Genomic DNA, 25,524 nt, shown 5'->3' with positions numbered 1-25,524 from the left:
AGTTCCTATAGGTGTCCCTTTGTACATATTAAAATCAAAAAATTCTTTTAACTGTTTCTTACAATAAGTTACATTATCCTCATATCTAAACAGATTTTCATTCAACCTCCATGTTCTACCACCTTTTTTCCCTTGTAATAATTCCATCCATACTGGGCTATGGTCAGTTAAACACCTCGGAAATATCTTCGTTTTCTTCACCCTAGAAAGCAAGTCATTAGAAATTAAAATAAAATCAATGCGTGAAAAAGATTGATGCCTATCAGAAAAAAGTAAAATCTCTCTCATCTGGATTCCGTAACCTCCATATATCTCTAAACTCAAAGTCTTCCATCATTTCAAAAAGATTTTGGTAATTTTGCATGTATAGGTATCTTCTTGGAGGAGGTTCTCTTATCCTTCTTGTATCAATTACTCCATTCCAGTCTCCTAATAAAATAAACGAACTATAATCCCAGAGGGTCAACCTCTCATGTAACATTTTGTAAAACTTTTCTTGTTGCTGATTAGGTGCATAAATACCTATCAACAAAGTCTTTTTGCATCTATCACCAGTTCAATAGCAATAAATCTTCCTTGAATATCTGCCTCAATTAGCTTAGCTGGTATATCCTTCCTGATATATACAACAATTCCATGCTTCTTTTCCAAAGCTGATGCAACAAAATGGTTACCCAATTTTGAATTAATTAAATATTTTTGGTCTGATAATTTTATATGTGTCTCTTGCAAACAAATCACATCATTTTTAAATTGTTTCAAGTAGTGAAATATTTTCCTTCTTTTCTGAGCTGAATTCAAGCCATTAACATTCCATGACAAGATTCTATTTGCCATTACTGGCCTCCTGAAGCTTTGAAGCAGACAACGAAGCTCCTCCTCCGGTATCTTCCGTCTAGCTCCTCCCACAGCTTCCATAATGGGATCCTGACTTTTACTTTGAGACTGTTGCTCTTCTTTATGCTTAAGGGCTCCTCTTGTCACCCTTTGCTCTTGTGGTTCCTCTAATACTGGCAGCAATAAAGGCTCTTGGGTCACCACGCCTTCTTGAGTCTCTTGAAGTTTTCTATCACTTCTATTTCGACTTTCAAAACTGTAGAAAGAAAATCCTTTGCCTTTAAAACAGTGTCAATTCTATATCTCCTTCCTTGATAGAATAGTGTCAGTCCAACTGGCACCTCCCATCTGAATTGAATCTGATGTTTTTTAAGTTCTTGTGTAAAAAAAGCAAATTCCTTCCTGTCTCTTAACATCTTTGAAGGAATCTCTTTCAACACCTTCAACTCCTGTTCTCCAATTTTTAAAGTTGTCTGATATGAAACTTGCAGAATTTGATTTCTCATAGTCCTTTTCACAAAATAAACCACAATGTCCCGAGGAAGCTTTCTCTGTCTTGCAATCCAAGAATTAACTCTATATATTTTATCAATTTGGTAAGCTACCTCTTGGGGTCCACTTCAATAAATTCAGCCAATGCTTCTGATATAATTTTTCTTAAGTCTTCCACGCTCTTCTCGCATACCACGAATTCTAAGAGCTCCTTCCATAAGTTTATATTGTAATATCACAACCTGATCTTCATTTTGATCCACTTTTTTCTGAACACCTTTCATTTCGTCTTCTAAATGCTTATTTGACTGAGAGATCTGTTGCATTTCCACTTCCAATCCTTCAATTTTTTTACTCAGTCCTTGAACTGCCATAAGAATATCTTCTCTTATTTTTGCATTAAAATTCTCCATCATCTCTTTTTGCCTATCTTCAGAAAGTTTTAATTGTTCTTTCAATATTTCCTCAAGACTTGGTTCAGATCCCTTCTTCCAGAAGGCTTTAAAGGTTTAGCTGCCATTCTGTCTTCAAAAGAATCAGGAATTCAAACTTAATAACTCTCCTTCCCTCCTTTCAGTATAAAAACTCCGTTTGTAACAATCCACAAGTAACGCTGCTTCATCGTACTAAAAAATTTTTACTTTCACTTTTAGACGCCATTTTAAAAGTCAATTAATCAAAGACAAAGAAAGGTTTCAAATTTCAAAAAGGGAGTCGGTACTTGCCGTGCTGATTCTGCATCAAAGATTGAACGCTTGTGAAATTCCCGTCTGCTTGGAATATCAATCAATTTAATAAGTCCTCTAGAGCAGAAGCGACATTCCTCTCCTTTTCCCTGATAAAAACAGGGGCGTGCTGAAGTTGGAAGGAGTGGAATTCGGTGGGGTCATAAATCCAGGAAAATTCGCTCTTGAGAGCAAACCCCCTGTCAGACCTGCCACTCTTCCACAATTCTGATAACCTCTTTCACCCAGAGATTATGCTAAGCTCAGTGAACAGTGATTTATTTTCTGTTTCACTGACTTTTACAATCTTCTAACACGGAGTGCTCTATTAGAGCACCCAGCAGGAGGGTGACGTCACTGGAGCCTCCAAGTTTCATACTGTTTCCCATCTGAAAAATACGACATTTTTGTGCACTTGTTTTAGTACAAATGTGGGGGGAAAACACAGGGCTGAAGACTGTCCATCAGCAGCAAAACCCTCCCCAAACGGCATGAAATAGGACCACATTTGGTGGAGAGAGGGAAGGAAGGGGGGAGGAAGAGGGAGAGAAAGAGGGCAAGGAGTTGTCCAAAGCAGGGCTCTCCAGCCTTGGCAACTTTAAGACTTGTGGACTTCAACTCCCAGAGTTCCTCAGCCAGCAAAGCTATAGCATAGCTGGCTGAGGAACTCTGGGAGTTGAAGTCCACAAGTCTTAAAGATGCCAAGGTTGGAGACCCCTTGTCCAAAGTGTGGAGGGAAGAACACAGGACCGACTCCCCACTCTACGTCGTTCCACCCAAGGAAATAAAATCCTCCAGTGGGGTGTAACCAACTCCGGAAGCCACGCTCTGCATGTTTTCCCCACTTTATTACAAGGAACATGATTCTCATTTCCGGTTAAAATCACCGCAAGGCACATGAATCTTTCAACTCCTCAGGGGCGTTACAGTGCCGACGGTATGCAAATAGTTAAAAATCGCAAGGGCCCCCGATCTGCATGATACGCAATCCTTAATTAATCCAGGTTTGACAGTCCGCGCACGTGACCTCGAGGTTACGTCATCGCCAAGGCGTGGGGTGGGGTGGGGTGAGGGCGGCCGAAACAGAGCCGCCCCGCCCCTCAAAGACTTGGTTCCCTTTTCTTTCCGCGCCGCCACTTTGCCCGCCTGGTCAGGTGACCGCGTGTCACATGACCGTGCTTGAGACAAGGAGCGAGGCTGCAGCCGCCTCCCGCGGATTTCCTCCGAGAGCGGGGATGCTGTTGGTTTGCCGTCCCTGGTCTTCCTGAGCGCGGCGGTTCCTTCGACCTGCCAAGGATGAGGATTTGGTGTTTGCTGTGGCTGCTGGGCTGCAGAGCGGCTGCTTGGTGGAGCGACGATTACTGGCTGGATGATGCCGTCGGTCTGGGGCGGCAATTCGACGGCATCGGAGCCGTTAGCGGCGGCGGGGTGGGTGAACGGAGACCCCGAGCGGGCTGGGAGCGGGTCGGAGAGGCTTTTCACATCCCGACGGAAATCGTTCCAGAAAAAAAACAAAAAAACCTGCGCATCTGAGAACCCGAAGCTCGGGTCGCTTCCTAGTGGAGCATCGCTGAAGTCCCGTGTCCTCGGCTTACCTTGGGGATGAAGTACTGTAGCGACCAAAAAAAAAAGACCTGAGCTGTCAAGTTTGATCAGATTCTTTTTACAGCAAATGCCTCTAAGGGGATCTGAGCATGGTTGTTACTTAATTTTAATTCGTATATTGTATGCACATATTAACTCGATTTATTGTTAATATGTTTGATGCATATAATACTGTATATAAATAATAAGAAGTATGGCAGCTTCCAGGGAACTGTAACTTGCATGACATTTTTTGTATTTTTTTCCCAGTGAGGATGAACAGGGTTTCCTTAAAGAACTTATATTATTATTATTATTATTTATTGGATTTCTAGACCGCCCTTCTCCCGAAGGACTCAGGGCGGTGTACAGCCAGGATAAAACATAAACAATGTACAATTAAAAACTGAATTAAGAAACTTATTATACAATTGGCCGAAACATTAAAATATTTAAAATCTAAAAACCCAATTTAAAACATAAATAGAATTTAAAAATTTAAGCAGTTTAAGAAAAACTTAAGCCAGCCCCACGTGAAAGAATAAATGTGTTTTCAATTCGCGGCGAAGGTCAGGTATTTGGCGTAAACCAAACCTAACAGGCAAATTTTGTTATCCCAAGTTGAGAAGCCATTGCATCAGGTAGGGGATATAAAGAAACAGACATAATTGGTCAAGTGTGTTGCACAATGTGCTTAAAAGTAAAATATAATCTCCAGCTTTGTTCAGTGGGGGCAGAGGAAAGAGGGAAATGGGCAAGCAAATGTCTTTTTTTTTTTTTTAGAAGCTTGACTTGAATTTTTGCCATTTGGATTTCAGTGGATAAAGCTTTGTACACTGGTTTTCTAAAATAAGTAGATAGAGAAGAAAGGTGTTTTCAGGTAAGAATTTGGAGGCAGGAGAAAGAAATGATCAATGTCAAGAATGGACACACACAAATATATTTCATTGTGACAGTAAAGTATAGGTAGATAATGGAAACTGATAAGAACTGGGGTAAAAGTAAGATTTTATTAGGTAAAATAAAGGCACACTCAAGTTAAAATCTTATTTCTAATTATTTCTTATTTCTTGGACAAATCCTTTTGGTTTTCTTTGACAAGAAATTGGAAGAAATTCTTTACTATCTTTTTTGGCTATTTTTTTTTTCTGAATTCCCTGTCAAATTTACAGATCTGGGATTTTCTGTTGATCACCACATTTGATCCTATGTAGTATTTTGAGATCAGCCATGGTTGGCTAGCTGTTGCTATCTTTTAAATTCAGTATTTGCAGAGGACATATGTAGAGGTTAGGAGAAGATTCTATGAAGATAATAGAAATAATGGAAGAACCATGGGAAAATGGGCATGAAAAATGATTATTGATATTTCTGATCAGTAGTACCATTATGTGTAAGTATTAATTCCAAACATTTTTCTTCCTAATTTTTTTCTAGGCTACCTCGCGCCTTTTAGTGAATTACCCAGAGCCTTATCGATCTCAGATTTTAGATTATCTTTTTAAGGTAATTATTGCCTTATTGTATTGACTTAAGGTAGAACTTTAATTGTTTTCCTTAAACGTATTAACAAAAAAGGCTGTGATGCAAACGAGAGTGGTGGAAATATCAAAAATAGTTTCATGTGTTTTATTAAGGTTCTTTCCTGTGCATTCAGTATTTTACTATGGTATTCATTTCTTTTCTTGATTGATATATGAAATATAATTGCAGCTACCTTTCTGCTACTTATTCACTCTGTTATTATGGCTTTTGGAACTAGTGTAATGATGTAAGTTGTATTTATGGTAGAATGTATGTGTGTGAGTATACACACATGCATATACAGTTTATGTGTGTGGAGAGAGAGAGAGGGAGGGAGGGAGGGAGGGGGAGAGAGAAAGAGGGAGGGAGAGAGAGAGAGAGAGAGAGAGAGAAGGGAAATTCCATTGAGTTAGTCTTGTAGTCCAGAACCTTAACCACCAGAATGATTTAGAGACCTAGCAAATACTTCAAGCTCATCTCTTCATATATACATGTACAAAAAGAATGAATATAAATCTAAAAGCATGATTGGGATGAAAGTTTGAGACAATTAGTGAGACATTCAAGACTCGAGATGTTCTAAATGGGACAGCACTTTTTGCTATATCAAGAGGTGATAATGGGAGCAAATGGACATTGAAGGAATTGGAAGTAAAGGACATTAGAATGAAAATTGAATGACCAAAGGAAGAGAAAATGCAAGTACCTTATCAAAAAGCTAGAACAGAATAGAATAACAGTTGGAAGAGACCTTGGAGGTCTTCCAGTCCAACCCCCTGCTCAGGCAGAAAACCCTATACCATTTCAGACAAATGGTTGTCCAATCTCTTCTTTAAAACTTCTGGTGTTGGAGCATACACAACTTCTGGAGGCAAGTTGTTCCACTGATTAATTGTTCTCACTGTCAGGAAATGTCTCCTTAGTTCTAGGTTGCTTCGCTCCTTGATTAGTTTCCACCCATTGCTTTTTGTCCTGCCCTCAGCTGCTTGGGAGAATAGCTTGACTCCCTCTTCTTTGTGGCAGCCCCTGAGATATTGGAACACTGCTATCATGTCACCCACTAGCATTTCTTTTCATTAAACCAGATATACCCAGTTCCAAAGCTATTAGTAGTTAAATTAATTGCCCAATAGAAAAAAAGTGAAACTAGATATAAAGAGGATGTGGAAGCTGTTTGGAACAAAATGAAAAGGATTACTAATGGAAAGTATGAAGATGCTTGGTAAAATTATAAAATTACAGAGAATGTGGATTTTCCTTCCCTTTCCTTTCTCTTTAATTTCTTTCCCTTACAAAGGTATTCCTCTTCTATACTTCACATATCACAACTTGCCTTAAATGAAAATAATATGGTGGGTATACAATCTAGTTGAGCAATGAGATATATTTTTGGAAGCACTTGAGAAAAAAAAAATACTAACGACCGGAGAAGGCAGAACTAGTTTTCTTCCAAGAAATTTTATAAAATATTTTCAGAATTTCTTTAATGTCAGGTGTTGCTTGTCAGTGAACTCCCAAATGATATAAGATTGGTTATCTGAAGGATACATCTGGTGCATAGCCAGTAATGTCTATTACACCCCTATAATCCTGTAACAATCTCAGAAATTATGCAAATTTACATCCTTTTATCATCACATTAAACAATGCAAGTACATAATTCGATGTCAGTTTCCTGGTTTGTCCCCCTTATGTGTATTGACTGGCTTTTTTCTTGGAAGTTCCTTTAGGGCTACTGGTTGTTTTTCTCAATAGTATTGGATGATAGTCCTCGCTTACCAACCACAGTTCAGCGACTGTTTGAAGTTGCAGTGGTGCTGAACAAGTGATACGACTGGTCTTTGAAGCCAACATATCACCCCTGTGGTCATGTGATTACTGTCTGGGCACTTGGCAACTGACTCACAGTTATGACAGTTACCATGGCCCTCAGTCAAGTGAACACCATTTGCAACCTTTCTTGCTGGCTTCCTACATGTAAAGTTAATGGGGAAGATTAGAGAAGATAAGTTCTCAAGTTGCTTGAGAAAAATTTTCGCCGCTCAGCAGCAACCATCCCCAGGCCCCAGATTACTCATATGGTGCTGTGGGCACCTATGTAATTTTACTCCTTCCTTCCAGTTTGATTCCAGTTGATGATGATTGGAGAGGAGAGGTCCTGCCCTTGGCCCCATGGGGTCCTACATGATTCAGTACTGTCTCTTCTCAATCCGCCCCATTGGATTTGGTAGAGAGGGCATGTTGTGGATTGCATTGGCTATGTTTGTCAGGTCCAGGAAACATCCATCTCTGCTGTGGCGCCTGTTTTATGGAACATCCTTCCTTTGGAAACTAGTTTAGCTCCATCCCTTTTGTTATTCTGAAAGGTCCTCAAGACCTAGTTATGTTATAATGCCTGCAGCTCCCAGAAGGTACTGGAGACTTGCTAAGAGGCTCTTTTGCTGTGGTTGCCAGTTTCATTCCTCTCATCATCTATGGTTGTGTACCTTTTTTATGATATTAATGTAAAATTGTTATATTGTTGTTTCATCTCATTGCTATGTGCCACCCAGAGTCACTTTTGTGAGATGGGTGGCTACTTAAATTAGCTAAATAAATAAATAAATGAAATAAAATAAAATGTACCTTCCCCTACTCAGCAGTAGCTACTTACCTGCCTGCCATCTCGTGGGCTTAATGACCCACAATTCTTACCTAATGACATCAGGGACCATGGTTGCTAAGTGACATGGTCACATTATGTTGTGCATTACAACCATATTGGTTAGCAATCAGAATTCCAGTCCCAATGACTTGACTGTCATTAAGCAGGGACTACCTGTGGAAAAATCAAACATAGTCTGTTGAACTTTCTGAAGTAATCCAGAAAGAAAATGTGAACAGAAGCAGAGATTGGATTTGCATTGTACTTAAACAAGTGATAGCAAACCTTTTGACTTGGTATATCAACATTTTGGAAAATACCTAACTCGACTTTGCAGGCATGTTACACACACACACACACACACACACACACACACACACACACACACACACACGAATAAAAGATAAACATTTCTCTATTTTCCTCCCATCTAAGCCACAACAGTGGCATTCAGCAACAGTGTCAATGCTAGAACTGAAGTAGATACACAGTCTTTGTCTTCAGTCCTGTGCCACTGCTGTCAGTCACTCAAAAAGTGGAGGATCTGCAGGTGAGGGAAGAGTATGGCCCTCTTGCACAACTTCTAGAGAACACAGGAGAGCACACCCATTCTTGTGTGATCTCTGCAATCTCCAACTTTCACAAAAAGATGGGGCGTGCTTTTGAGAACAGTTGATGTTGGATGCTGGTAAATGCTCATGTGCCCATCAAAATACTGTGGCGTGTCATCTTTGACATATATGTCTTGGTTCACCATCACTGTTCTGAACCATAGTATCTTGACATACCATTTTTGAGCTGCAGAAATTCAGGCAATATCCTAGAAGACAGCAAAATTATGAATGCTAACTCTTTGCCTCCATGTAAGAGTCTTCTGGAGTTTTGCAGTTGAAATATGGAGTTGGGTATTGGGATTTGTAAATCATAGTTGGATCTTAGCATTCCACGTGAATTCATTCACTATGATGTGTGAATCCTACTTAGTGGGTTGATATGCTTGTCTGAACCATCTGAAACAATAGAATGTTTTGAGGAATGAATGGAACATTTTAAGAAAGTTGAAAAAGAAGGAAGGAAGGAAAGAAGGAAGGAAGGAAGGAAGGCAGAGTAGAGTAGAGTGTTATCACAATGTAGAGTGTTATCACTTTCATAAAATGTGGGGAGGGAGGAAATAGTGTAATTATTCTTTTTAGAATCATGAGGAGTTCATGTTAATTAGGAGAAAACCTATTAAAATGGGTGTGATAACAGTGGACTGTTGTTAACCAAATAGAAACATTAACACTTCTTTCTCATTCTCTTGTTTCAAGCCAAATTTTGGTGCCTCCTTACAGCTCCTCAAAGTAGAGATTGGTGGTGATGCACAGACTACAGGTATTTAAATTTGGGTTTTGCAGGAAAGGTTTGTAGCATCAGTGAATGGGATCCCTTGGGATAATAGTGCTGATATTTGTTGTTCTGCAAATGAATGATTTCTTTATAACCCATTCCTGCATTCCTTTCTTGCATATATTCTAGAAGGCGTGCATAGGAAATCCTGTAATATCCCAATATGTGCTAGGTTAATATTGGATAATGTATTGATAGGTCCTTAATTCTAAGTGATACTTGCAACACCGGCTCACTTACGTTTTGCATGATATAACATGCATTTTCTCTACTTTCCTCCATATGATTGTATTAACTTCACTAATTGAACAAAATAGCACCACTTTCTCTGTTTAAGAAATCAGCAAGTAAATCTGGTGCCAATTGTTAGAATTGTGAGGTTGCTCCTTATGTAGCAAGTTTATTTCAGGCACTTATAAAGGGAAAAACAAATTTAGCCTGTGGTAAAGCAATCTTATTAAAAAGACTTAGTATCTGCAAATGTAGATAATTGAAGAATTACTTAAGAATCTGGATGGTTGCCAGTCAGGGTATACAGCTGCCCATAGTGATTGTTTACTGAAGAAAACTCTAAATCCAGTCTGAAATTTGGTATCGTACTTACAGTTGTTCCATTTTTAAAGTTCTATTTTGAAACTTATATCTAAAATATAGGAGTGACTGTTCTTGGCACATTATAGTTTTCTACTGAGCAAAAGCTTTGTAATCTGTTATTACTAGCTAGTCATACAATTATGTTTTTAAAATGAAGATTATAAAGATGAATGTGATGTAGACAGTTACCTGTATTAATGCTTCTGCCCTTGACATTATCTTGTGGGCTAAAATAGAATAATGGTTTCATATTCAGTTTCATTACACAGGTGTACTTTCAGATGTTTTTGGGAAATACACTGGAGTAAAAATAGTTGAAGATCTTGCATTTAATGAAATACAAAGATGATTTTTATCTTTCATTCCTAGATGGCACTGAACCCTCCCACATGCATTATGAAAATGATGAAAATTATTTCCGAGGCTATGAATGGTGGCTGATGAAAGAAGCTAAAAAGAGAAATCCTTTCATTAAATTGATTGGTAAGAACTGCAGGCCTTTGAAATATGATATTTTGGTATCTTGATAGTATAATTTGAAAACAGCTTGGTGATTCATTTTTAATTATAATCTCTTAACTCCAAGTGAAATATCCAGTTTATGTTATGAATAATTTTATAAATATGAATAATTTTATAAATAAAATATAATTTTATAAAATATAATTTTATATAATTTTATATTATAAAATAAAATATCCAGTTTATGTTATGAATAATTTTATTTTGTACTCACCTGGATTTCAGATTAAGACAAATTCCTAGTTGCTGTCTTTGCATCTTGGCTGGCAAAGGGTTTTATTTATTATTATTTTATTATTTTATTATTTTATTAGATTTTTATACCGCCCTTCTCCCGAAGGACTCAGGGCGGTGTACAGCCAGATAATAAAAACTTTGAGGCTTTCATCACATGCTTGCAGCAATCACCTCATGTTCCAGAACTTAGCCTCTTCTATTTCCTGTTCCTAGTTGGGAAATAAACCCTGTATATTGCTTTATCCCCTCAGGGAACTTAGGGACATTATTTGGAACAGAGAAGTAGCCATGAGCCTCGGTCTTGTACTCTTGGCCATTAAGCTGATTCAAAGTAATGTGTGACTATGGCAGTAGCAACCTATACCACATTCTGAAATAAAAGTGTTCTCTAGAAGTTGAACTTTGCTATTCTTCTGAAAGCCATATTACAGTACAGATACCCATGTTGGAATTCATTCCCAAACCCTGTGATTTGTTGGAGAATCTGGTGACTAGATTGCATACCCTACACCAGGAGTCGGCAATCTTAAACACTCAAAGAGCCACAAAGGTCCTAACCAGAAGCCCCTGTTCAATTCTGGAGCCAACTGGAAGTCCGTTCCCCCACCACAGAGTCTCCTCTTGGCGAGGTGTCATTTTTTCCTCTACGAGTCCTAATTGAAAGCCATTCCAGTTGTGGAACTGACCGGCGACAGGGAGCCTCAGCAGAGGGATGAAAGAGCCACATGTGGCTGCAGAGCAACGGGTTGCTGACCCCTGCCCTACACAGCATTTCTTGACATACATAGAAGACGGACTGCATGTGTTTAGTGGCTTCTGGACGTTAGCAAAAAAGTCTAGCTTTGTGTTGCTTTGTGTATGTATATATGTTTATGTATGTATGTATGTATGTATGTATGTATGTATGTATGTATATAATACAGGAAGTCCTTGCTTAAGGAGATTAAGCATATTCTTAACATATTCAGAACAATGAAACTGAATAAATGATACTTATGTCTAGCCTTTAAGTTATGGCCATTGCAGTGCCCTCTTGGTCATGTGGTCAACATTCAGGCACTTGGCCTCCCACCTGCATTTATGATCATGAGATGCACTCCATCTTTCTTCCCCTCTTTCTTTTGATCTCCCTGTGCTCCACCACTCTTGCCGCCTTGCAATCATTGCCCCTGCCGCCCTGCAGCATTTGCTTCACTGCCTTTGCTCCACCATTCTTGTTGCCCCAGCTGAACTTTGCTGTCTCCTTCCTCCTGTTGCTGATGAGGGGCTTCTGGCAATGTGATATCATCTTTCTAAGGTCACGTGTAGCCTTCCTGAGATCTTGCAAGGTTTCTGAGACACCTGCACTCTTGGCATGGATACCAGAGTGCAGCAGAAATTCTGGTCCCAAACAGGGTTGTTAAGCAAGGACTACCTGTAAGTAAGAAGATGCTGTGTGGACTTGCTTCAGTTGTGGTTCTTCTGTTTGGCCTACATACTTCAGCCTGCCTCTGATATCTCCTTGGGCATTGTGGATCAGTCCGCTGACACAGTAGAGCCAAGCTTGGCTTATCACTTATCCCTTCTAGCTCAAAACAAGTAATTGGAGAAGGCAGTAAACCAGAATATGTTTTCTAGGGAATCAATCCTATTGCATCAAATTGGAATTTGCCTCTGATCAGATCTCTCCCCAGTCATCGTAAAGCTTAGATTGAAGGAATCTATACTTTTTAAAAAGAGATACTTGCTGATGGATAATAGTAGAAGTAGAAGTAATACTAGAAGGATAGTTAATTAAGTAATCCTACAACATTGAAAAGTGTAGTCTGAGCCTGTTTTCTGGGAGTAAATCCTAAATGTGCTGTAGTGGATTGAATTTTGAATACATTTTATTATTTTATTATCATCCTAGATTAAAAATATCATCTACTGCTTCCTTTGCAACAGTACTAGGCTTTTCAGACGAGGCTTCCCTTTAAGGGGAGATGGGCAGCATAAAAATTAATAATAAATAAAATTAATAAAATAAAAAATTATTAGCGCCGGAATCAGTGATAATTGTGCTTCCAAGGTCTTGCTGCATTAATGAGAATACTGAAAGCAGCACTGTGGCAAACCCTGTCACAATTCCACATGTGTGTTCATCATAATGCACATAGAAATGTACATGGTTAGGCTGGTATCATGAATTCACAATCCTCCTTTCATCAGCTTGATTCCCTTAGGCTCCCCTGCCTGAAGATGCTGCTACTTCCAAATGATTTGAGGGGGAACAATTCTCTTTTAACAATGCACCCTAATGTTGGATGACCCTAATGTTGAAGTAGTTGTTAGAATTGTCAGATTGAGAAGTGCTTGAGATTTTGCATGAATCACACACTGCTTTTGTTCCTTGTTGTTTTAAAGCAACCAAGTCTTTTTTCCGCCTTCTGGGAAAGCTTAAGTAAATATATTGTTGCTTTAGGATTTACTTTCCTTAAAGCACCATCTCTTTTTCAAGATTGTGGAGGAGCCTGGGAAAAAAAGTGCTTTTGTTAGTAACAATACTCCTTTAATTACATTTATTGTTATATCTTGTAAAGTATTTTATTTTTTAATTTAAGTTTACATTTTGAAAGTAGTGGTATTAAAAATAAAAATGGTCTGCTTTTCAGGTAAATATGATTAATACAGCTGATAGTATGTGAAAACAAACTAATTTGGGGTACTAATCCTTGTTTAAGAACCATTTGACTAAAATCTGGGTGCTTGGCAGCCCAAATAATTTCATACAGCACTTCAACTCCCCACACTTGCCCATCTTCCCCCATCTCTGCCCTTTTGGCTGTCCTGCCCTTTGCTGCCCTGCACTCCACCCCCCCTGTTGTCTTGCCACTTTGCCCTCCATTGCTGTGCTGTCCCCATATCGCCTAGCTCCTCTGCAGCATCTCCCATCCCAGCTGCTCCTTGCCATTTTCTTCCTCCTGCTGCTTATGAGGTGTGCCTGGTGAAGGGGCACTGGAGTACAAATGGCTGAAAGGCCAGAGGAGGAAAATTAGGGAGGGAGTTGAGGGGCACCCTGTGATCCTAAATGTGGGTGAACTGCCAGGTGCCCATTTTTGCTCACATGACTGTGAGGCAGTGCAATGAATGTAACTTCGAGGACCATTCATTCAGCACTGCTGTAATTTTGAACACCTACTGAACAAATGGCCATTAAAAAGTACCCCTTGTATAACCCATACAAACATAAGTTTTTTTGGAAAACACTATAATATATAAAAATGGGTAAGAGTCCTGAAATTAAAAAAATGAAGAAATAATGTACGTACATAGATACCCCAGTCTTAAATACACTCAGCTTGGAATCCAGGAAGTTAAAAGTGTCTACCCACACTAAGGAATCATCTAACAAAGAAAAATATTTTTAATAACTTCAACATTGAATTACATCTGGCATCAACTGAATTAACTTATATTACTGCTGTTGTGCTTTCTGTTCATATCCTTCTCCCTATCCTCTTGCATTTCCCTCTGATTTACTCAGAAGGATCTTCTGTCTCTCAAGCAGATCTGTGAAGACTTATTAGCAGTACCTGTTCTGCTGGCAAATGGATGCAATCCACTGATTCTTTTCTTAAATCAACTGTTTTCATCACCAGTCTTTGCTTATTACTTCTTATTATTATTTGCTTATTACTTCTATGTGTCTGATCCCATTCTTCAGCTATGTTGCCTACCACCTGACCCCTCTCATTCTTTCTCTGTTTCTAGCTCATCTTCATTACCCTGACTTCTAATCAACTCATTGGCCAAGGGGCATATGAGAGGAATGAGGAACCACAAAGTAGGTGGGGCCTCATTACACATGTCATGTTTGTTTGCTTGTTTGTAGGATTTATAAGGCTTCTCAATTGAAAAATTACTCTGTAGGGTTCACTATATTGAAACAAAAAAAGACAAAAGGCAACAATTAACAGAAAGTGATAGTGATACAGAAGAATCAAAATGCTCCCATGTAAACAAGACCTCTCTAAAGAATCCCGCCATCAAATTATCACATGACCTGGGAGAAACAATGGTTTTCAGGGCTTTTATAAATAAGATAAAGGCAGGGGCAATGTTTAAAACAATAACATGCCTTTTTATGAAGCAGTTTTCATAAGCACAACATGGCAGTTTTCAACAAATGTAGTTTCAGAAAAACACACTCCTATTTATCAGCTTGTTCTTAATTCTGGTTATTGTTTCATCCAGCTCTTGCTAGCAGTTATTTTTACCACTCATTTTTCCATTTCAGTGAATTATCCTGTTATTAATAATGCATAATGCATATTAATATTACTAATAATATCCTGTTATTAGTAATTCTACTAGCATTGTAGAAAAAGGAAGTAAAAATGTGTAGAATCTAATGGTTATTGTAGGGGTTCTAGAACATGTGAACAAATTAATTTCTTTCTACAATAACCATTTAGTACTTTTCACCCACATTATCGACATTAAAAAAAAATAGCTCTGTGAAATTGATGTGTTAAGCATAATTTTCCTTTGTGTTTGTTTGTGTTTTTAATGCTTCCCCTTGCAGGCTTGCCCTGGTCTTTTCCAGGATGGATTGGGAGGGGTATGAATTGGCCTTATAAGTACCCGGATGTCACCGCATATTATATTATCTCCTGGATTATAGGTGCTAAAAAATATCATGATTTGGACATTGACTACATTGGGGTTAGTAGAGGACTTTTTCGTCACATTTTGTTTTTTGTTAAAAATTAAATGCAACTTATACCATATGGCTTATAACGTAGGTATGTTTCCCAAGTGTTTTTTTTTTAAATCCCCTTCTTTCTGCATTAAGCAATTTATTTGTGGGCGATTGGGTCAAAAGACATAATTGAGATGGTAAAATAAAAGTTAATTTAAAAGGCAATTGAACTAGTAAAGCGAATTTGGACTTATGCTAACATGCATTTCATCCATAAGTAAAAAATAGTTTAGCTTACTTTGGACTGATTGCAGAAAAGAATCTGCATGCCAGTAAGTCATGTTCTTTCTTGAATGCTTAGAATGTAGAATGCAATTGAGTAATTCAAAGTAGCTTTCTAAAAATTTCACAAATGCTTATTTGTTTGTTTATTATTAAATTTGTATTCTGCCTACCTAACTAACTGAAGCAATTCCGGGCTTTTTAATTAGTCTACATAGAGACTGGATTTTATTTATTTATTTATTTAATCAAATTTCTATACCGCCCTATCTCCCGAAGGACTCAGGGTGGTTTACAGCCTGATAAAAACACAAGAATAAATACAAGATAAAACACTATTAAAAAACTTATTACATTAGGCCAGATTTAAAATTATAATTAAAATAATAAAAACCCCATTAAAAACTAAATTTAAAATAAAATTCTAATCCAGTCCTGCACAGATAAATAAGTGTGTCTTAAGCATACACTTTCTCTAAGTGGAGATGGCCAGATAATCCAGGTCCTTCTGTTAAAACCATGGTACAATATTTGGCCATCCCAATAGGTTAGATAAGATGGGTGCATTCAAGATCCCCTCCCTTAAATATTGTCACGTAATGGGACCTTGGAGGCCTTCCTTCACCCCAGCCCTCTAGAGTAGCCTTCCATCTAGATTCAAGGGATCACTACCGTTTCAGCTTTCAGTCAATTAGAATAGCTGGAATGGATCTTGGAGGTCTTCTAGTCCAAACCCCTGCTCAAACAGGAGACCCTATACCATTTCAGATAGGTGACTGTCCAGTCTCTTCTTAAAAACGTCCAGTGATAAAGCACCCGACAACTTCTGAAGGCAAGCTATTCCACTGATTTATTGTTCCCAAAGGCCATGAAGACCTGGCTCTTCCTCTAAGCTTGGGCTAGGGTGAGACTGAGCTGGGAGAATGTTTAGTCTAGCACCTGAAGCGAAGGGTATTCTTTGAGGGGTCTTTGATGCTCTCTGAGCTTGCTTGTTTTCTTGTACATGTTTTATTACCCAAACTATCACTGATGATATTACCTAGTTTAAGTAATGAAATATCTGCAAGAAATCAAGCAAGCTCAGACAGCACCAAGGACCGCTCATGTCAACCCTCAGCTACAAATATTTTCCTTTATTAGGATATTCTTTGTTTTTAAGTTAGGTTTCATGGATTGTTGTGAGCAGCCTAGAGTAATTGCATGAGATAGGTGGCGATAGTCCTGTAAAAACATCCATCCATCCATCCATCCATCCATACATACAGTATATAGATACATGGCATAAGCTTGAAACTCATCTAAATTAGTTCATTATATTTTGTGTAATATCTGAAAACGAGTCTTTGAATTAGAGAAAGGTGCCTCTGGATATATAATAGCCTGGGAGGCTATCCACTAATTATTTGCCCATCATAAATGATAAAAAAAATTGCAAGATTATAGTCGCTCAGAGGAGTTTTCTTTGGAGCTAGACAACCTGTTAGAGATTTTAATGTAGAATTTAATTTGACATTTTTGTAGGCAATGTGTCCTTGCTTTTAAGACTTTAGCAAGGTCAGAGATAATGCAGCATAGTGTCTATGGCAATAGACAGTTTTGATTTTTATTTTAAGCTTGAGTTCTTGATTTGAGAACAAAGTTATATCCCAAAGAATATATATAAAATTCAAAAATCAGTGTTTAAAAGAGATCCAATAATAATGACGCAATATCAATTATTTTCTAAGAAATAAGCGACTTGGCATGCTTTAGAGTAGTTATTTATATTTTGGAAAATAGTAAAACTATATGTTACACAAAGATCTAGAGGATCTTCACTGGCAGAATATTCTTGATAAAAAGACCTTTCTCTCACTGGAACAGGGCTTCAGTGCTAAACTTAAAAGAGTACATATTTTTTTGATGTGTTGTGAATGACCAGGGAAGTATTGTCTGACCTTGGTGATCTTAAGAAGTAGGGATTTTAACTCTTAAGCATTCTCAAGCAAGATGCTGTCTGAGGAATTCTGGGAGTTAAAAGTCCACTTCTCTTAGTCTGTCAGGGTTGAGAAACACTGACTTAATCATGCAGACTTTAAAGAAACTTTAAAGGGGCTGAGATATTCAATTGTTCCATTTATACTTCATTCTCTAATTGATGGGGTTCCAATTCAAGTTATTGTGCTTTGGGGTTGGGGAACTGGATTTAGTGGAATTTTCTTGTAATTCTTGTTCTAGTCTTGATGGCAGTTAGATTTTATTACTAGTTTTTAAGCAACATTATAACACTTTTAAACTTTGTTCCTTTTTTTCCTTGAAGATTTGGAATGAACGACCTTTTAACAGCAACTATATCAAGGTATGTCAACTACTATCATTCACTTATTTAACCAAGTAGGAGTCTTGTTCATGCTTTAACATGGATCAAAATTATGTAGCAGAGCAAGAAACTGCAGTTACGTTACTTCAGGTAAACAACTAATCACCATTTGTGTGACTTGATGTGTACTAAAAATATGCTTGCCTTTGTTGCCTAGCTGCTTTACATTTGCATGCTCTCATATTCACTAATAACATCTGAGCCATTTTGTGCTATCTATATAATACTGACTGGACATTAAAAGTAAAATGTAATGCTGTTCATTTTGTGTGACATTTGAGCTAAAATATTCTCAATTTGGGGGCCTTTACTGGTTAGTATCTGCTCATTATCCCACTGGCTTAAAAGGTAGTATTCTGATCCCAAGTTGTTTAGGACCTTGACTACCATAGCTAGAAACATGATCTGGGCTTAGTACCTAACTAGCAACCAGTGCAGGAACTTACCCATCTTAGTTGCTCCACTATATAGCTGCAGTTTGTGAACCAAGTATGATTAGGTTTTAAAAGAAGTATTTCTTACTTTGATTAGATACAATTTCTGTTTTATAACTCTTGTACATTTAAATATATCTGTTAGTTTCTATTATGCAGTTCATTATTTGCTTTTGAAAATATACAGTTTAGTGTACATATCTAACTTGCTGGAGTTCATCAAGTTTTGGCAAATTTAGATAAGATTTACTGCTGATTTAAAATGTAAGGAAGGCTATGGAATGTGTAAAAGAGATGACCAAGTGACCTGAAGGTTATAGGCACTTGCCTAATTCCTAAGGAGAGATCTCTGTGAGTTGAAATGTGTGGGAAAGATTTGCTGTTTAATTTTTTAGTAATTTAAATGGTAGCTGGCTCAGAATGTGGCAGCAGGTGTGTACAATGGCATTTCATAAGTCACCTGTGTTGAACAAGCTATACTGGTTGCCGTTTGTTTTACGAATGCAATTTAAGGTGCTTGTTGTGATGTAAATGTTTCTTTCAGGAGCTCATATTTTTTCAAACCTCAGGTTTTTTAAAAAAATTCTTGTAGGACCCACCACAGGTACATCTACAATTGACAATAAATTCTTCTTTCTCCTTATATTTTAGAACAATTTTTCATTGGAGTCAAGGCAGACATACATTGCCAAAAGCCATTCAGGTGGCTTTGGTGTAAATTTGCAACTTTAGTTATATTTCTATAATACAGCTAGTCCTCACTTACCGCCCACTAGTTCAGCTGCAGTTTGAAGTTAGAGTGGTGATGATGAGTGGTACTTAATGACCAGTCCTCGAAGTTCTGGCTGGCACACAATCCCCTTGGTAATAGGATCACAATACAGGTGCTTGTCAGTCAACTCACATTTATAATGGTTGTAGTGTCCTGTGATCATGTGGTCACAATTGTAACCTTCACTACAAGTTTTCCATTCCCTAGACCAGAGGTGTCCAAACTTGGCAACCTTAAGATTTGTGGACTTCAACTCCCAGAATTCTAGGAGTTGAAGTCCACAAGTCTTAAAGTTGCCAAGTTTGGACTCCCCTGCCCTAGACAGAGTTGATTCACAGTCTGGATGGGTCCTCCTGGACTTACGTTTGTGGAGCAGCTGGCAGCCATGGCTACAGGGAACCCTGGACATCTGTGCCATAGATAAAACAGCTTCCCCCCAAATTATCTCAATTTCATTTTTTTTAAAAAAAGGTTTGTTTGTCATAGGAAAATAAATAACATATATCAACAGTCCACTTCAGTAAGTCATGTATTTATTTATATCCCAACTTTATTATTTTTACAAATAACAAATATATCCTTTCAGTGTTATACATGATAGGATCTTTACAATTTTGCACATGGACCAAAAAAAAGATATTCTGAAATATTCTGGACACTGATATAACCCCACCAAGAAGATCAGACCAAGCTTCAATTGTACAGGAAGATGGTCTACTTTTATTGAGAAAAAAGTATAATAACAAAATATTGTGTGATTGATTGGGCTGTGCCTCCTCCCTTGTGAATTTCTATGTGAATTCTGGAGGTGTGTATCTGAGCCATTTATACATAGAGCTAGTCCTTGCTTCCTGATCACTCATTCAATGATGTTCAAATTTGCAAGAGTACAGAAAAATGAGACATTATTGGTCCTTAAAGTTGTGTGCATTATAGCATCCCTGCAGTCCCAATTCAGCTGTTTGGCAACCAGAATGCATTTTATGATGTTCCTAAGTTACATGATTATCATTTGTGGTCTTCACAGCCAGCTTCCAACAAGCAAAATCAATGGGGAAGTTAGAAGGAAATCACAAGTCACTTGTCATATGACATCACATTTTACAACCTGTGGTGATTCACATAATGACTGCAGCCAGAACTGACATTGTAATTTGGTGCCATCACATGACATTGTGGTTAACAACTGCTCTGCTTTGCAACAGAGCTGCCAGTGGCTAATTTGCCCATTGTAGTTGGTAAGTGAGGATTACCTGTGGTGGCGCAGTGGTTAGAGTGCAGTACTGCAGGCTACTTCTGCTGACTGCTGGCTGCCTGCAATTTGGCAGTTCAAATCTCACCAGGCTCAAGGTTGACTCAGGCATCCATCCTTCTGAGGTTGGTAAAATGAGGACCCAGATTGTTGGGGGCAATATGCTGACTCTGTAAACCGCTTAGAGAGGGATGTAGAGCACTGTATAAGTCTAAGTGCTATTGCTGCCTGTATTTCTGCCTGTTTTAAATTTAAGCCATGTATTTTTCCTTGTTGCTTTAGTAATGTATCTTACTTAGTGTATCTCTCTCAAGGTCATCTTCCTGGCTCTGTACATCTGGAGATGTACCCAAGGGAACAGACTTAATTCCCTGCCTGAGGCCTCCTCCCAACTGGGACGGTTGCTCTTCAACAGTGATTTGGAGCAAGACTTTTTTTTGTTGAGGCAGATTAACCTCTTAGCAGTCATCACTTGCTCTAGCCTATACAGTCTATGAAAAAACACTGTCTTTCTTAAAATGGGAATTTATTAGATAGTAAGTAAAATAAGGTTTAATATTTCTGGAGAATGTCTGTGTAGAAGACTGATAGTAATTTAGTTTATCTTTTAATTTTAAACAAGATACTTAAAAGTATTCTCAAATTCTTGAGTTCAACCTGTGCTTCATAATAGCCAGGTTAGGTGCATTTAATGCATACTTTTTTCCCCCTTGTTGATTACTCATAAAATAGATTTGCGGGAGTAGACCAGTAAGGTTTCAGTCTTATGTGCCACCTAAATTTCTTCAGATGCGTTTTTGAATCACCGCCTTTTGTTTAGCTGTGATTTGTGTATTAAGTAGATAATCTCATACAAGTAATGTTTCTTATTAACTGATTATCACCAAAAAGTGCACAGTTCCTAGTGAGGACTATGAAATGTAGGCAAGCCAACAGCGTATATTATTTTAGCTTTTTAACAGTTCGTTTCAGAACTCGATTACCTTGTCCTTATTTGTTCTTTTAAGCTAATGTCATTTTCCTTAGTTGGTGAAAATTATTCTTCAAGTAATATTATCTGTTACCAAGGTACTTCGCAAAACTTTGGACAGAGTGGGTTTAAAGACCCTTGGCATCATTGCTGCGGATGGAACTTGGGACATTGCCAGTCAAATGCTAGTCGATCCTTATCTGTATGGTGCGGTTGAGATAGTAGGGTAAGTGTGGAAATACAGAGGAACAGTTATTCCTCTATTATATATAAAGCTTTGTATTAATTTGGACAAAAGCTTGATTATCCTGCTTTTCTTATGCGTGGGCTGCAGTATCATTTGTTTCCAGCCCTGCACCTGACACTAGTTTTACTTCCAGCTGACTACGGTATTTGTTGTAGTTAATAGGATACCAACATCCTATATTCTATATCCATATCTTCTGTAACTATGTGACTTTTGTTTTATATAGTATATTCCATGGATGTTTCTTAAATTGTAAGTTCCTTTCCTAAGAACCTAAGGCTTCATATCAATACAGAATTCTTAGTACCTTCACGATGTGTTGATATTTAGGGGAAATTTTGAAAATTGGTGGCATAAAGTCTTAGAGTTGTTGATATACTTTTATATATATATAGGATTGTGTGGAATGTAAAAACACTATTGGCTATCTTATTAAGGAACCAATAGAAGAGAATAGGAACTCTGAGGAAGTTTCTTGTGATTGCTTAGACCTTTTCAGCGATGGCGATCTTACTATAGAATAGACTTCTTGGGAAAAAATTCTTTTTGTTTTGTTTTATTTTATGTTTTATGCTATTTGTGGTGGTATTTTTAATATATTCATTTTGCTTTTCGATCTGTATCATAGTTGATTTTGAATACCAGAGATCAGGGTGGATTTGATTTAAATCAACTCGATTTAAATCATTAGTAAAAAGGCTTGATTTAAATCAACTCGATTTAAATCATAATTTTTAAAGAGCAACTGTCATCTCTGTCCTGCAGCAGCTCCTCCTCTGACCCACTATTGACTCACCGACAGTCCCATTCACTTTAATGGGATGGCTGGTGATGCGGCAGTGACACAACAAGGTGAGGGACGTGGCGGGTAATAAACCGGTAATAAAATTTTTTGGAACCCACTACTGGGGCTGCAGGTGAGTGGATGCCCGCTAACAGGTGTTGCCATGATGGATCTGAAATAACAGGTGCTCTTTAAACTCATTATTGCTGGTAGTTAAAATCTTTAATATTATTATTTGCAGACAAAATGAAGGTTCCCTATTTAGAGTGCATATTACCTCTGCTTGCAGAGCTTGGATTCATTGAACGAGTTTACAAAAAATGTATATATTGCAAAATATACAACCTCACGCTACATAACTAAGCTTCATTTCATGCTGAATAAACTAAATTATTAGTGTATCTTAAATAGAAAACTATCTCTAGATAGATTTTTTACTCCAAAAGCATTTTATTAAAATAAATAAAAAATACAATATAAATAAAAAAATAAGATTTGAAATGAAAAAAAATAAATTTTTTTAAAAAAAATCATCTATTTTTATCCATCCTGCCAGAGATGCAGGACTGTGTTGTACATTATGCATTTAAATGTTACGTTTTCAAAGTGAACACGATGCCTGGAGATAATTTTCATGTCTGATTTACTAAACTGTATCATCTAATCTATACCCCCAATGCTTTGATTTTATGACTATCTAATACATTGTCTAGATGTGCTGCATTAATTAACTCATTGATTAACCTAAACCATTAGAGAGTAGCTGTATGCATCAGGGATGGCTTCTACTTACCTTTACTAACGTGTTTGCATTGTGCCTGTGTGCGTGATTTTGCTGCGCTTGCGCGCGCGCATGCACTCTTCTGCACATGCGCAGATCACTTTTGATGATGTTTGGGTCAGTAGGCGGAGCCTCCCGCTGGTTTTACTACTGATTCTATAGAAGCGGTCCGAACCGGGGACAACCCACCACTGGTATGTACCCAAAGGGCCATTGCTCAGTGGATAAATTTTAAAACATTTAAAATGGAATAGTGTTTCATTTCTATTAAAAATGATTTTTATGAGAAATGATGGCACTTTATTAAATAATACCCACAACATTTATACCTGAAAATTTTAAAAATTAATAAATGAAAGTTTATACTTATGCATTTATACTAAGGCTGAAGATTAGCCTGACTAGGTGGCTCAGTGGTAAGACAATGAGCTTGTTGATCAGAAAGATTGGCAGTTCGGCGGTTCAAATCCCTAGTACAGGTCTCCTGCGTGAGCAGGAGGTTGGACTAGATGACCTCCAAGGTCCCTTCCAACTCTGTTACTGTTACTGATTGTTATGGATCATAAGCTTTTCTGTTGTTTCTTAAGAATAGAAATAGAAACTTAGAAACTTTGGATATGGGAGTGCTTCTGAAGCTGATACCACCTCTGTCGTGATCAAACTCCCAAGTGTCATTGCTATCATTGCCATTTACAACTGTTAGAATTATTCTGGCTGACAGTTAGGGGCAGGTATCACCACTTATAAATTATTTATTATTATTATTATTTATTAGATTTCTATACCGCCCTTCTCCCGAAGGACTCAGGGCGGTTTACAGCCAAAATAAAACACAAACAATATATAATTAAAAACAAAATAAAAAAACTTATTATACAATTGGCCGAAACTTTAAAACATTTAAAATCTAAAAACCCGTTAAAATTCATATAAAATTTAGAAATTTAAAAAATTTAAAAGTTAAAAAATTTAACAGAAACTTAAGCCAGCCCCGCGCGAGTAAATAAATACGTTTTCAATTTGCCGCGAAAGGTCCGAAGATCAGGTATTTGGCGCAAACCAGGGGGAAGTTCGTTCCAGAGGGTAGGAGCCCCCACAGAGAAGGATCTTCCCCTGGGGGCCGCCTGCCGACATTGTTTGGCGGACGGCACCCTGAGAAGTCCCTCTCTGTGTGAGCGTACGGGTCGGTGGGAGGCGTGAGGTAACAGTAGGCGGTCCCGTAAGTACCCTGGCCCTAAGCCATGGAGCGCTTTAAAGGTAGTAACCAAAACCTTAAAGTGCACCCGAAAGACCACAGGCAGCCAGTGCAGCCTGCGCAGGAGTGGTGTTACATGGGAGCTGCGTGGGGCTCCCTCTATCACCCGCGCAGCTGCATTCTGGACTAACTGAAGCCTCTGAGTGCACTTCAAGGGGAGCCCCATGTAGAGAGCATTGCAATAATCCAAGCGAGAGGTAACAAGAGCATGAGTGACTGTGCATAAGGCATCCCGATCAAGGAAGGGACGCAACTGGTGAACCAGGCGAACCTGGTGAAAAGCTCTCCTGGAGACGGCCGTCAAATGATCTTCAAATGACAGCCGTTCATCCAGGAGAACACCCAAGTTGCGCACCCTTTCCCTCGGGGCCAATAACTCGCCCAATAACTCGGGGCCAATGGCAGGGTGCCTGTCTTTCTTCTGATCCCTCCAAATGCAGGGCCCTCTGATGATACTGCATTTGAGAAAAGTTAAAATTGGCACTCTTGATAACTGCTTGGCTCTCATCAAACCACCATTTGCTACTGATTATGTATATCTCAGAAGAAATGGGTGAATCTCAGTTGCAGCATCACTTTAGAGCTTCAAAATAAGAACACTGAAATAAGTAAGCAAAAACTCATTGATAGTTGGAATTTTTACTATCAAGCTTGTCATTACTTAATACTGAGGCACTGTATAAAATTTTTCCTGGATGTGAAAAATGAGAATAAGGTTATTGTAGAGTTCAGGTCCAGCATTATCCTGAACCTATGCATTAGGTGTGCAATATCATGTTACTACTAACATAGAAAGAAAACTGGTTAACACATAAGATGAAATGAAGACATAATTTGGCTCTGACTCTCTCTCTTTCTCTCTCTCTCTCTCTCTCTCTCTCTCTCTCACACACACACACACACACACACACACACACACACACACACACACACACACACTTATTGAAAATATTATCAAATCTTAAAATGTCACTTTTCGTAAATAACATTGATTGGATTTATAGTATCATTTTACTATGTAGTAAAATATTTCTCCCCATTTCGAAAACATTTTCTTTTCCAAAAGTTACAAAATGCAGTAGGGTATCAAAACTTTCTAGAATTCCCTTGTTCCCTGTTATCTTAGCTGCTCTGTTTTTTAGAGTGTTGCATACCTTTTCTTGATCTTTACAGTACC

General features: G+C 38.1%; 1 protein-coding gene across 3 annotated transcripts in view; it reads left to right on the top strand.

Moving 5' to 3' along the window:
- The first annotated feature begins 3,198 nt into the window (after positions 1-3,198).
- GALC (galactosylceramidase) overlaps positions 3,199-25,524 on the top strand; it is a 67,698-nt gene continuing 45,372 nt past the window's right edge. Inside the window, exons 1-7 of one of the 3 annotated variants that reach the window (XM_058162496.1) lie at positions 3,199-3,482; positions 5,076-5,144; positions 9,117-9,180; positions 10,159-10,272; positions 15,095-15,234; positions 17,793-17,831; positions 21,379-21,506. In XM_058162496.1, the coding sequence (XP_058018479.1) occupies positions 3,351-3,482; positions 5,076-5,144; positions 9,117-9,180; positions 10,159-10,272; positions 15,095-15,234; positions 17,793-17,831; positions 21,379-21,506 (686 nt within the window). In that variant the 5' untranslated portion in view covers positions 3,199-3,350. Of the gene's footprint in view, positions 3,483-5,075; positions 5,145-9,116; positions 9,181-10,158; positions 10,273-14,280; positions 14,358-15,094; positions 15,235-17,792; positions 17,832-21,378; positions 21,507-25,524 lie in introns of those variants that run through there. The other 2 variants (XM_058162495.1, XM_058162497.1) reach the window with 2 other exon arrangements.

The sequence above is a fragment of the Ahaetulla prasina genome, chromosome 1, assembly GCF_028640845.1.
Source record: "Ahaetulla prasina isolate Xishuangbanna chromosome 1, ASM2864084v1, whole genome shotgun sequence".
Lineage (NCBI taxonomy): Eukaryota > Metazoa > Chordata > Lepidosauria > Squamata > Colubridae > Ahaetulla > Ahaetulla prasina.
This window is presented reverse-complemented; position numbering and strand designations above follow the sequence as displayed.